The 14,500-nt window shown below is 29.8% G+C and overlaps 2 protein-coding genes across 2 annotated transcripts; both read right to left on the reverse strand.

Moving 5' to 3' along the window:
- Positions 1 to 2,611: 2,611 nt before the first annotated feature.
- LOC132744659 (fibrinolytic enzyme, isozyme C-like) lies at positions 2,612 to 6,170 on the reverse strand. Its single transcript, XM_060733420.1, has 6 exons — positions 6,019 to 6,170; positions 4,868 to 5,069; positions 4,190 to 4,292; positions 3,527 to 3,692; positions 2,971 to 3,122; positions 2,612 to 2,839 (listed from the first exon to the last, which is right to left on the reverse strand). Exons 1-6 carry the CDS (start codon positions 6,050 to 6,052, stop codon positions 2,672 to 2,674), a joined length of 825 nt encoding a protein of 274 aa, XP_060589403.1. The 5' UTR covers positions 6,053 to 6,170; the 3' UTR covers positions 2,612 to 2,671.
- Positions 6,171 to 7,250: 1,080 nt separating this feature from the next.
- Positions 7,251 to 10,773, reverse strand: LOC132744657 (fibrinolytic enzyme, isozyme C-like). Its single transcript, XM_060733417.1, has 6 exons — positions 10,718 to 10,773; positions 9,709 to 9,925; positions 8,914 to 9,004; positions 8,158 to 8,320; positions 7,647 to 7,798; positions 7,251 to 7,501 (listed from the first exon to the last, which is right to left on the reverse strand). The coding sequence occupies exons 1-6, from the start codon at positions 10,749 to 10,751 to the stop codon at positions 7,334 to 7,336; spliced, it is 825 nt and encodes a 274-aa protein (XP_060589400.1). The 5' UTR covers positions 10,752 to 10,773; the 3' UTR covers positions 7,251 to 7,333.
- Between the last annotated feature and the right edge of the window lie 3,727 nt (positions 10,774 to 14,500).

Below are 14,500 nucleotides of genomic sequence, written 5' to 3' on the forward strand. Positions count from 1 at the left end.
GTTTTGAAAAAAAATGATTGCATGATCATGATTTGCAGCTAAAACAAACCACAGACGGTAAGTACATTTTGTTTTATGGTCCATAATGTGCAGGAGAAAGTAAACAATACGATTACCAGCATCCTGCAGTACTGAGATTGTTTAAACAGTCTCTTTACAAACGTTTTATACTTATTTATGGTTTTTACCTATTGCTTCTTTCTGTTAACATGTACTTAGCTACCTGGAATATAGACACAACTTTATTACCTAAAGTACAAATTTCCTCTTAATTACACATGTAGCATATCAATTATACTAGACGACTTTCGAGTCGAAGCGTTAAGTTTATTAATAAAATAATACTTTTTAAAATTCAAACTGAATTTGCCTTCTATATTCATATTTTACATCATACTAAATTATCAAAAATTGTTACACAAACTTTGTATACATTTAGTTTTTGTTGGGTTTTTTATTAAAAGTTTTGTTTTGTGTGCCTGCTGTTTTTCACCTTTTCACCAGTACTTGTTTTTTTTTACTAAAAAAATTTTGTTTCTACCGTCAAATTGTTCATTGATTGTTAGTGTAGTTGATTGTAACCAAGTGCCAAATTATAATTTTGAATCTAATAAGTATTTAGATGTAAATATTTACATATTAAAAAGATTATTCAATTTCTTTTAGAAAGAAATAACTCAGGACATATATAAAACATACGACGTTCTGTAAGTAAGCTAGCAGGATGCTTTACGTACATGAAAGAATTAAAAGTCCCTGGTGGGATTCGAACCAACAATGGTTAGGGGCAAGTTTTTATGTAAGCTTTTATGCATATGATGTTGAATTATGTCATCAGGTTGAGACTCTTAAGAACGCATATGACTTGAAATAGCTTGTTTAAATGTATGATAACAATAATAAAATTTATAATTTACTATATTCACACTATACATGTTAATAGTTGAGTGATTAACGCCTCAAACCACTTGCCCAACACCTTGTTGGTTTGGATCCCGCCAGGGACTTTTGATTTTTTCAAGTAAGGGAACTAAGCTACTTACATCGTTTTCTATTGAGTTACATTGATTCTTTCCTTCATTTATTCTAAAATACATAACGATAAATATTGGCCATTACACGTTCGAAACACTTACTTAAACCATGCGTTTTGGTCATCGTTGTCGTTGTGCAATCATCAAAATTTGTCGTTCTTATAAAACGTCAAAATTTTAAAGATATCAACTTTAGTTTAATATTTAATGAGAGTGCTTTAAAATGTCACGTGACCTTTTGAAATACCATGCTCAATTTCTTTCACTTGTTCATTGAGACAAATATTAAATTCAAAAGATCGAGATTTTGGAAGCTTGCATTCATTGATGAAATGCTCTTTGGTACAAATAAAATAATGCTTATTTGTAATGGCATCTACTCATTCTAATTAGTAATACGACTTTGTGAATGAAGATAAACATTGATCAAATGAGGAATAGTTTTAGATCAGGGTTTATATTATAAAAAGTATATATTTTATCCTTTCATATTCACTTCGATCAGCTTATCTGTGAAGATTATTGTTATGGAAATGTAAAAAAATATATATTTATTTTGATTTCATTGTCTGATATCATCTTATACTTAATGCACACTGTTGCTTGTCATTTTTGATACGGTTTACGGCTTATTCAGCAAGACACTAAAAAATTCGTTTTCATGTGTCTATCTTGTGTTAATTTCAGGACAATGTGACCCCCGACATAAATATAGAACTTTAATTTTAATCTTTATCCTGATACTTAATGTCATTAAAACGTGAGACAATATGGAACAGAGGAAAACTACGCCTCTTGTCTAGATCCTAAAGCTACTTCAGCATTAGTGTTATCTAAGGTTAATATGTTGTCACTATGTCACAATGCGGAATACTACATGAGCTTTTGTATTGAGTTCTTCCATTTTTGAAAATAATTCCCTATGAAGAAAAAAATTTGGTAAAATGATTTCTGGACTCTTCAGTTTGTCTACCTTGTAATTTGGAGAAACTCATTTATGATGACAAAACTTTCATTGGTAAAACCACTCTTAAATACGCAACCGGATATTACGCCCTCTTAGAAGCTTATTGAATACATGGCCGTTACTTCAAAAGTGAACAGTAGTGGAACATTCGCTCGATGCGCAGGAGAGTAAATAGGATATAAATTATACGAGGAGACTTTTTATGTCCATTTTATTAGTTTTTTTTTCAGCAATTTGGTATGTTAAAACATGTTTGCAAGTTGCAGTGGTTTACCAAAATGCATAACTAATGTTTATTTTAATTGGAAATAACAAAAAATAAGTGTGTTATATGTAGGTCGGTGTGTATCAAACTCTTTCAGTTTTCAAAAGAGAAATTAAACTTAAACTTGTACTTCCTGTGATAATGCCATAATGTTTCAATTCTATATAATAATGTTATCATTTGGAATGTATATAGTTCTGACAAGTGTTTTTAATTAAACAAAATCCCACAACGTTAAGAAGTCGTCATTATATACAAAACAGGAACATTTTTGTATTTAATAAAATATGTTTATGTATGCAAGTATGAGGCCATTATGGTGGAGTAACATCATGATAAAGTCAATTTTCAAATTTGCCTTTTTATTTTAAATGTTTCACAGACAACATACAAACATGTCGCTTATTAAGCAGCGCAGTTTCCACACTTGCTATTCACCCAGCTATAGAAAGTTGTCACCCGAGCGTACACACTTGGGTGTGTCACCACGCCGTCTTGGTGACATCCGGAAAATCCCCAGGATGTAACACCCACAAGTACATTTCCACAGATTAAGGGTCCGCCACTGTCTCCCTGTGTGAATTAGAAAATATATTTATCAGGTAATTAATTCAGCATACATAAAGTACAAACAACCGATGATGTAAGATATAATGAAATTGCTCCTTTAGAATTCAAATTTACTAAATGTTGAAAGTGTTTACATTGCATGATCCGCTTCCTTCTGTGGTATCGTACCCTTTCACGCAAACATGTTGGTCAAGAATGTTCCTTGATCCCCAGTAGCTAACACATTCACTCTTGCTTAACACAGACACGTCAGCTTTTTTCAGTTTCGAAGCACCAGTACCATCAACTGTTCAGAAAACATTTTTGTTCAAAAACAAATGTAAAGGCATGATTTTTATTGATAAAACAGAACATTTGTTGAGTGTATTAATTGTTAAAATTGAACAATCTGTGTACATTTTCGCTTTTTTTCTAAATAAAACATTGATTTTCTTGCGAGCGAAAATGTGTTGTCTTATTATACATGTATATAAGTAGTTTAAAATATTTCATAATAGTAAAGCTTGACTTAATTTTATTTTTATTATCCTCCTTTTCAATGTTCGAACGAAATGCTTCATTTATTTTTGACTTTTTTGTTAAAGCTTACATTTTATTATATTACTCAGGTATGTGTATGTTCTAAAACTTTCATTGGCGTATTGGACATGACTTTAAACAGGAATTTCAAAAGCAGATTTATAACTTTACCCTTGACGCCCCAGCCACTGATAGTACATATTTGACCTGCATAAGTTTGACTTCCTTCTGCAAGCTTTATTGCGTTACCGGAGATATCAACCCCTGCTTTTGGTGTTAGCCTAAGGACAGCCACGTCATTTGGGAAAGCTCCAGATCCTGTGTTGTAGTTCTCATGCTGTTAGAATTTAAAAAAAAGGTTTGAAAAAAAGTCTTGACTTTAAAATCTTGATCAGGGGGTTAAGCTAGCCTTTTACATTATCTGGAACCTTTCCCCATTGTTTTGTACACTTAACTTTTTTTAATGGATATGCCAGCTGACTCAGAGTAATATAATTCAATTCTAGATTTGTTCCATACATGGAATTATTTCTTGCCTAGATTATCTCTTTTGTGTATATAAGAATAATTATATTTCTAAGAGTTTGTAACGTCAATTTTCATTGCAGAATTATGACATTTGTTTTTCTTATATACACGGACATCAGTCTATCCGCCAGATATTCTACAATGTAACATAAAGAACCTGACATATAAAGTGTCGTTTTTAGGACAAATAGGGTTAAGGAAATTTTGGCACAACTTTATAAATACATGTAGTTACTGTATCAAATTATGTAGATTTATGATGTTTATTTCCACAATTTAATATTACTATGAAAATACAATACTGACCATGATTATCTGTTCAACATTAAAGTAGATGTAATCTACTCCACTTATTCCTGGATTACTGTAGTCATGAAGGTTAACCACTATAGCTAATTGTCCTGCAGTCCTAAATGAAAAGCGATGCATAAAATAATTTATCGTGTGTATTTACAACATATATATACATATGAGTAGGATCCAGAACCATTATTGCATTAAGATAAATACAAGCTTTTACAAGCATAGGAATAAAAAAAAATATACAATTTTTATCGGTACTAGTTTAATGTAATGCTTTCCGTTTTGGCAACGATAGTATGGACAAAGAATAGTAAATTCAAGATCAAAATGCAATAAATAGAAATTGAGAAATATATATTTTTGACAAAGTAAAACAAATAACGATTCATTTTATTTAACATGAATTAAAATTATTGAAATAAATAATAAGGTCGACTAGGAATATTCATTCACAATGGCGAACTAAGGAATAAAATCTTATAGATTGATTGTTTATCACGAATGTACTGAATTATGCATAATGATCATATACGATTGCTTCTATAGCTAAACTGCCTATTTTGTTGATTCATCACGAATGGATTGAAGAATGTACAATGTTTCATCATATTTGTAGGAAGATGCCTTATTTTATAGTTTCATCAATATAGAATAAATATTTCTAAAGAAAATTTAAATTACCTTCCGTCGACGCAATGGGCGGCTGTAATTACCCAATTCTGTGCGATAACAGACGCCCCACATGAGTGGTAGCCATTATTTAGTAGCGCCGCCTGGTGGGGGAATTCGCCTTTATTTGCTTCTACCCCGTTTATGATCCTCGATGATTTATCTAGAGGGTCGCTTAGAAATCGAGTTTCATTCTCAATGGATGTCACAACAGCTTAAATATCAAAGTTATCCAAAATAAACTATATGTATAATTCAACTGCGCGAGGTGTAATTCACATTAATCTACTTATGATTAAAGATGCTACATACCAAGTATTATATAAGCCGGAGATCAACATATTGGTTGGACCCCTCGAAAGAAATGCAGCAATAGCTAATCTGACAGAAAAGGATTCTGTCTTCGATACTTGTAAACGTATGCTTTAAACCACATTTCATTTATAATCATTGTATATGGACATTTATTATATTTATTATAGTTCAATATCAGCGAATAAATGTAAATCATAAGACTTAGTATAGAATAATTATAAACATTACACACAATGATGGTGAAAGGTACATTAAATTTGATAGTATCTTATTTTATTTTCTTGTATAAGACGTTTGTAAGCAATTTATAATAATATTTTATGAATTACACATGAGCTTCATTTAAAATAAAATAAAATTTTCAAAATAAAATACAGTAAATTATTAAGAAGCAAAATACTTTAAGTATATCAAAAAGATATCTTATAGCTTATTTTCAAAATATAACTGTTTAACATTCACCATATTATCATTACATATAAAACTGTTATTCATTATGTCAAACAACATTAAACTGATAACTCTAGAAGTTTGTTAACTTTGATTAACTTCAATGCAAAATGAACCACGAAGAAGAATTTATTGAAAAGTTTATGTATTGCCAATTAAACGAGATAAGTTGAGTGATATTTAGAACGTTGCAAATTAACTGTATTAAAATTGTAATATATAAAACAGTGTCCGTTTTCCAGAATTGTTTGAACTTGTACCATTTTGTATTGGTATTTTCCCTATTTTCTCCAGAAATACATTTTTACACTTTAAATTATACTAGGCAAGAAATTTTTCTTGTGAATGGAAAATAAGAAACAAATACATATTCAAATTGTTAAAATAGAAAAACTCACCGACAACTGCGAAGAAAACAACGTACAAAAGCATATTGAATATTTGCCAATGTAGCGAATGTAAGGAACAAGCTTTCGTTCGGGTCTTTTATACCCTGTCTTGTCCAACATGAGATGCGAAGGTATGGAATAATAACCAGCTGGTAATTTCAAAAAGTGGCACAAGAAGGTGATTCAAACAAAAATATATGACAATTTTGATTATTTATAATACTAACAAGTTCTTCATAACGACATCGTGAAAGCATAACAGTACTTACAATGTCATTGTCGTATAATTTAGGGCTTATTATCGAAAAATATCAACATAAATGTGGGAATTGAACATATTGTGAGTAATAACTGGCAGTTAACTGGCATAACAATATACTTTTGATCATATAGCACTATATATGCAATTACACATTTCTTTATCAAATGAGAGAAGTTAAATCTATTAAGCACGTTTTTGTAAGAAATAGTAATGTTACTTTGTACATGAAAATACAATAATAATAAGAATAATAATATAATAATTGAATAAAAAAACAGTTTTGAAATTTTGATTTTGAAATTCCTTAAAATTCTAAGAAATTCTTCAAAATTCAAAGCCGTGTAAACCACTGATATAAATTGGGTACTTTCAAGGTTAGGGTAATTCATGATCGCAAAAGATAATATAATTTGAGTTATCTCAATTTGTAATGCGTTATACAGTGATAAGAAGCAAGTTGTGCTTTAATGAGGGAATTATGAAAACTTGTTATACCTTTAATAAATGGTACAGTATGCTATTCTAATTCTGACTTTATCGTATTTTTTAACCACGAAGCTATAATTAATTTGGTAAATTGATATTCATTTGCTGAATCATTATAAAATATTTGCAATTAAGATGTACAATTGTTACATAAATAAACAATATTTTACATTAGTTTCACATTAGGTTGATCATGTGAAATAATTGATTAAGACATATCAACCTGTCTTACATAAAACTCAACGATAAAAGCAAAGGCTTCCAAATATTTGGAACTACTTACATTTTGGTTAACCTCGGTTTTTATCAAGGGAAGATAATCCACTACTGTCCCTCATTGCAATGGTTGATTAAAACAAAGTTTTATAGACTTAATTCAAATGGTACAGTGATGTTTTTTCTAAAATGCTTAGAGCAAATCAAGTTATTTTACGTTATTTTTTTTAACCACGAAGCTAATAATAATAATTTCTGATTAAATTGGTAATTCGTTTATTTGCTTGCAAATCATTATCATCAATGGGGTAACTTTGCTTTTTATTTCAATTGTACAAGAACAAGAAATAAACAAGTAATCTAGACATTGCAGTTTCCACAGTTAGCGTTCACCCAGTCATAGAAGTAGGAAACACGAGCGTACACACTTGGGTGTGTCACAACACCGTTTTGGTGACATCCGGAGAATCCCCAAGATGTTACACCAACGAGTTCATTTCCACAGACTAATGGTCCGCCGCTGTCCCCCTGTATGCATAAGAAAATAATTATTTGTTAGGATATTTAACAATTGATTTATACACGAACAACCGATGATGCGAGGACTCCAACATACCATGATTTCAAATTTTCAAAGCAATTTTACTTATTTTATATGAAATAAAATATTTACATTACAAGATCCGCTTCCTTCGGTGGTATCGTACCCTTTGACACAAACATGTTGGTTAAGAATGTTCCTATCTCCCCAGTAGCTAACACATTGATTCATGGTTAAGACAGATACGTCAGCTTTCTTCAGTTTCGAAGCACCAGATCCATCAACTGTTTTTGAATATATTTTCAAACATCGTTGTCTTATTTAATTAACTACGTATGTGTAAAAAATCGGACAAAAGCCATATACATTTAACTTTCTTCCATTTAGAAATCTCTTCAAGTATGATTTGGCATCCGAGGCATCCGAATATAATTCTTGGTTTTATTAATCAATTTGTACTTACATTTCTTTATACAAGTACAGTTTGAATAAATCATTTTTTTCCGATTTTCACACACACATTGATTTTAATTACTTTAAACTGTGTATCTTTATAAGAAATAATTACACTATAATAACGCCCAAAGACAACAATCTTCTCTAACACGATTTGAAATAGTATATACCAAGCTTTGAGCTTTACCTTTGACGCCCCAACCACTGATAGTACATATCTGGCCAGCATAATCATTGGTTCCTTTTGCAATCTTGATGATGTTTTTTGTGATATCTTGTCCGTGCGGTACTAATCGAAGGAGGGCCACATCATTCGGGAAACCGCCAGTTCCTTTGTTGTAGTCTTTATGCTATTAGACAGTAAAAATAAAATAACAGTTCCACCCATGGAGAAACCATTTGGAAGACAAATTTTTTGGTTGTTTCTTGGGAGAGATGTGTTGCCCTTGCGAGGTTTAATTTCTTATTTATCATTTCATTTTTTTATTTATGTTATTGCTCGACTAGGGATCATACTTTAAAGGTTGCACCGTATTACTCAATTTACAGACTTCTAGTTAATGATTTATTTAGCTTAAGTAAAAGTTTTAGCAAAGACTTTGGAATAAATTCCAACGAAACAAACATGTAACACTTCTTGTTAATGATTCATTTAGCTTAGGTAAGATATATAACAATATTATTATTAACGCCTTGGGAATAAATTATGTGACACTTGCTCTAGCTTATCCAAGGAACCAGACTCTACAGTTGTACAAATTAGCCACAAGGTTTCCTCTTATTTTTAGCTTCAGTAACTTATCTTTTAACTTATTACTGCATTCAGTTGTTTAAAATATTCAACCTTTTTATAAAAGAAAATGTTTGTACTGTGCCGTAGAGTGCGTATAATATTTTGTTCACGACCGATGATGAATTAATGATTTGAGTACTAGATACTTACCATAATGATTTCGGCGATGTCAAACCAGATATAGTTTCCAGGGTTTGTATAATCGTGTAGATCAACCACAACCGCCAACGAAGCTTCAGGTCTATGTTAGAATTATTAGAATATCAGCTGTTATCATTATCCATTCTACATTATATACGAGTTTGCTTAAATGCTTTTATTTCATAATAGTGTATTATGTATTCAAATGATTGGATAAAGAACAATAAAAGTGATTATGTTTAAAAGAAAATGATCCACCTTAATTTAAGAACAAAATCAAACAGATTCACTGAATTAATCCAGCTTAAAAATCAACAATGTTTTTATAATCTAGGACTTTTATATGATCACATAAACTATAAGAACATCTTCTAATTTAAAGGTGAATTGGTTTACAAGTATTGACTTAATGTAACATCTTCATTTATCGTTTTCTGTCCTAAATTTTGAAAATAATGAACTGAATTTGGAATTTGATTTTAACTTTGTATTTTGTCTTGATATTTCAGAAACTATCTTTTCAGAGAAAGATGATATTTCGTATTCTATATAAGAAATTTTCTATTAACTGGTGTTAAATTCTGAAAAACCAAAATATTATTTTATTTTTGAAATAAGGCAAATGAGTATAATATAATTAAAAGATTTCTATGATATTTATTATAGTAAATGATATACATGTTTTAGCATATTGTAAATAACGGCTTGACATATGTTCTAAATGGAACAAAAGTTCGGCTTGACAAAAATCAATAAAATGTTGTCAAATAATTTAAACTAATTGTGTCCGGATTAACAATTTACCTTCCTTCAACACAGTGGGCCGCTGTAATCACCCAATCCTGTGCGATTACAGATCCACCACACATGTGTGAGCCGCCTCCATTAGCATTCATTGATAGGAGAGCCACCTGGTGGGGAAACTCGTATGGTGTAGCTTCAATACCATTTATAATTCTCGACGTCATACCAAGTGGTTTACTCAAAACCCGGGAACCAGCCTCGTCCGAGGCAACAACAGCTTTGAAAACAACAAAAACTCAAATAAAGAGAATGAACAATGTTGAAATATTTGCTTTAACAAAACAACATAAGTCTTATAAATACTAATGAATACAAAAAAAAGAATGACAGATAGACCCTCTGACCGGCTGAATAATAGTATTTGATTGTACCTGAGTGATGAAACGTTACAAAGCACGCAAGTACAAATATGACTGTTCGTAGAGAAACATCTTAATTTATATTGTATTATTTTTTAAATAAAACAAAAAAAACTTTCTGCCAAAACTTTGTCTCTAAACATAATATCGATAACAATGTCAAACAATGTGATTTTATTACTTTTGAAATGTTCTGAAGAAATGTATTTGAAACAAAACATACAAATTGTCATATGACAATGCAATTAATGTGAAAAAAGAATATGACTATATATATATCACAGAGAATTTTTCTGCCGAAACTTTTTCTCAATGCATGATATACATGATAATGTTAAAACAATGTGAATTTAAAGTTTTTGAAATGTTTGGCGAATATATGAAACTAGTAACTGCATAAAGTCATTTACATTCAAGTCATATAATGATTATTTCTTTTTAATGTAATAATTAGTCGCTCAGTTACCTTTTGTCGTGTACATATAAAAGTGCTTCCTTTTCAGGCTTTTATTTTGTCTTAAACATAGCAGTTTTCATAACACACGTCAATGAATTGAATTTTGTTAAAAAGATTCGAAGACTTTCCATCCTATTAAAATGTTATTTACAGTTTAAATTTGCCGAAAGAATTAGTATCAAGAAGCACTTACCATAAATTGCGAAGAGTAGAGCGCACGAGAACATAGTGAATATTTGCCTTGTAGACGAATATGACAATTGGGTTGAGGCTGAATTCTTTTATACCTATGCATGTCCATCCTGCACCACCTTCTCATGTGAAACTAAGCAGGTGTCAATAGTTCAAGTACCTGACCAGTGGTCAGTGGAACTTAATATGGCACCCTCAAACTGCTTCAAATAACAAATACCTTTACAGAAAGCCAACGGGTCAATATGGACATAATCGTAAAATAAATGGTCATGCCTCCAAAGTTGACACGCTGTGAAACAAATATGTATAAGATGACCCTATTCAGATGGTTATAAAATTTTATATGATTCAAAATTCTTAATCAAAAGGTTTAATTTTACGATGGTATAATGAAACTAAAACATATATTGTTAATAAGTTTAATAATCACTGACTTATTCATTAAACTAATTGCGTTTCGTTTTAAGATTTGATTGTAACATCTCCTGTATAACCAGTTTGAAAATAATTATTGATATTAAATAGGCAGTTCTTATTCATTTTAAATTATTTTACAATTATTATAGATACAAAACACAATTTTTAGAACCTCGAACTTCGATTATTATTCTGATAATATTATAAGAACTAAATAGTGTTTTTAAGATATTCTTGAACCAAAAAAAATCAAATCAGATCAAATATTCAACTATGTTATTGGCAAAAAACATATACATAAACACCAGCAAGTTACTATTTGGTGGAACAATACAATGTCCAGAATTGTTTGATACTTATAAATCGAAAATATGCAAATACGTTAATCGGTGTATCTTACAAATATGTTTTTAATAGATTCAATTCTTAGTCTGAATACACAAATTTACCTAGGTGCATTTTTGATCTTTAAAATTATTTTAAATTTGAAATTATTTCATTAGGGGAATGAGCAATAAATAAAAAACGTAAACATTTTTGAAAGGGTCATAAAAAATTTAGGGAAAAAACTTCCCCAATAATGTTTACTAAATTTTAAAAATTTGTTTCTTTTTTGCTTTTTTTTCCATAAACTTTTGGGTTTATACCTTTTTAAAATGCCTTTTTCTATAGCAAAATTTATATAAAATTTGGCGCCAAAACCCAAAGTTTAAATTTTTAACCGATGTGTTATCTTATTTATCAACTCACACAAATAAATACATTACCTTGCGCAAATTTATTCCAGACAAGTTAAAGTTTTCTAATTTAGGAATTGTTGCTTATAATACATGTATATTCTTTGTATTTACATTCACAGATATAATATTATCATATTTTTCTAAATATATGAAAACATAATATTATAACAACACGTTTTTTACATTTTTTGCAATTTTTGTAAAATAACCATTTATGTGTATATCCCCCAAAACAATTTGTACGAGAGAGAATCTGAGGATTCTAATAGCATGAACAAGTATTTGATAATTTTGACTTTTCTCAGATAACTGATAAAGGTAATCGTCATAATTCACCTTAAACTGCCATTGCGAATGGCTAATTGATGAAGGATCTTAAAGAATAAAGAACATGAAGATGTTCTCATATGTAGTCCCTATAGGCAAAAGACTTAAATTCTTTAAATCTAAAATTACTGGTTTATACTTTTGCTTTGCTTTTTGCTTTTACTTTTTGCTTTGGTGTTTTTCTTTTTAAGTGCACAGTTCTACATAACAGTCGATATAGATTATCATATAATGCCAAAGAATTTCGGATTATTTCAAAAACGCAGATGTTGCATATTAGTTAATTGTAGTGCTCCTTTCTAGTTTTTTGGGTTTATTTTCCCGCTGCAAGCCTTTAATACAAAAAAAATAAATCTTACATTTTATGTCAAACGCGTTATATCTTTTAAATGCTTAAAGATATGTGATTTGACATATATGTACAAATCAATAAATAGAGCGTATCGCAGCTCTGAACTTTTTCGTATTCCTCTATATCTTTTTTTAGATCTAATTTCAAACTATTATATTTTTCAATAATAAAAACATAAATCTCTATTTCACAGGCAGAACTTTGAAATATTCATGAAAGAATACAAACGGTTATTATACCAAACCACGATTAAAGTATTGATCAGAATATTGTGGTTAATAGGGAAATCATTTTGTGTTTGAAAAAAGCTTGCTGCAATTCAAAAAGAGATTAATAAAACTATCACAAAAGCACAACATTGATGTTCCTTCGGAATGTTAATAATTGATTTTTCCTTCGTTATATTTCATATCAAAATGAATCTGGAATCGATTCATCAACGTAATGTTGCGAAAACATTAAGTCTTTAAAATTGTAATGTCATTATTCAGCTATTGAAATATGATAAGGATGCAAGACAAAAGACATTTACAATTTTTGTAGCAAATTCCAAAATTGTAAAATGATACTAAAACTTTTCATTTTACACGAACGAATCGTAATATTATTCAAGCATTCTCAAACAGTATTCATAAAAGGGCATAATCTTTGGCATCTTGTACTAAGTTGATCGCCTTTAAAATTTCATTGAAAGAATCTTCGTAGTTTGCATTGTTTCAATGTGACAATCAACTATAAAAAAGTGTTGAATATATGTCAATCAGCATTAATAACGTTAAAAGCCTCAACAATAGGTTTTCACTGAAATCAATTCAGAAATGCTTCAAGACTTACACTATACCTTGTCATACGCGGCCATGTTGGTTAATGTTAATACATCTCAAAGGTATTTTTGCTATCAGCTCGGTTACTTATTTACCGTTTTGAATTGTGTCTAGAATGAGTTTGTGTTTCCAAGAAATAGAGTAATTGCTTCATGACAAAGTACTAATATCAAAATTACATTTAGAATTCTTCTGAATCAAATAGCATGTGCATGAACTTTAAATGAATGTTGTTTTAGAAAGGATGGATTTCAGAAGGTATTAAGTTCACTGCTGCTTCACATCCATTGACTTTTAGAGGAATATAAGACTCGCTGAGTAAAATATGGTATTCAATATTATGTGAAGTTGCCAGTACTATTTCTGGTACTGTCAGTTTTTTTACATTGATATAAGTACATTTGTTACCATATAACTTTATATTATCTCCTTCATTGTAAACAGATATATTTTGTCTTAAAAGTTTAATGATTGATTTGTATATAAGCATGGCCACTTGACGTGCAATTATTGACTTGAATATATACTTGAATTACGATGTACTTTGTTCAAGTCTGAAATTAACTCTATGCTCTTTTTTTAATTTCTATTTTCATTTAACGCTTTTGAAATAATTCAGATTGCAGGGGTAACATATGGATCATCGGGAGGGTTCCCTTTTCACTTACATAGAAAATAAAAACTCATTTAAGTGATTTAGCTCAAAATATTTAAAACATTGGGGGAAAGATGTTTTAAAAATGTTGGAAAAATTTTGAGTTGGGAAGATAAGAAAAAGAATTAAATTGGGGAAAAAGGGAAATGGGTATTAAAAAATTTAAATTTGGGGTTTTAAAAAGCCCTTATTAAAGGGAGATTTTTCAAATTTGACAATTTTAAAGGGTTTTTGTGGGGGAAAAAACCAAATTTTTCTCTTATGTGACAAAATAGCAAATTTTTAATTTTCCCCCTTTTTTTTTACATTATCAAAGTTATCAAAATGCCAAGAATAGCAATTAATTTATTAAAAGGACCATATATAGTACTTTTAAAAGGACCATATATAGTACTTTTGAGTAGGAAGTATGGACACGAAGCAATTTTATTTCTATCAGTATATTTGAGGTTTAAGAGAAGGTCAA

This window comes from Ruditapes philippinarum, unplaced genomic scaffold (assembly GCF_026571515.1).
Source record: "Ruditapes philippinarum isolate M1 unplaced genomic scaffold, ASM2657151v2 ctg15430_1_1_1_1, whole genome shotgun sequence".
NCBI lineage: Eukaryota > Metazoa > Mollusca > Bivalvia > Venerida > Veneridae > Ruditapes > Ruditapes philippinarum.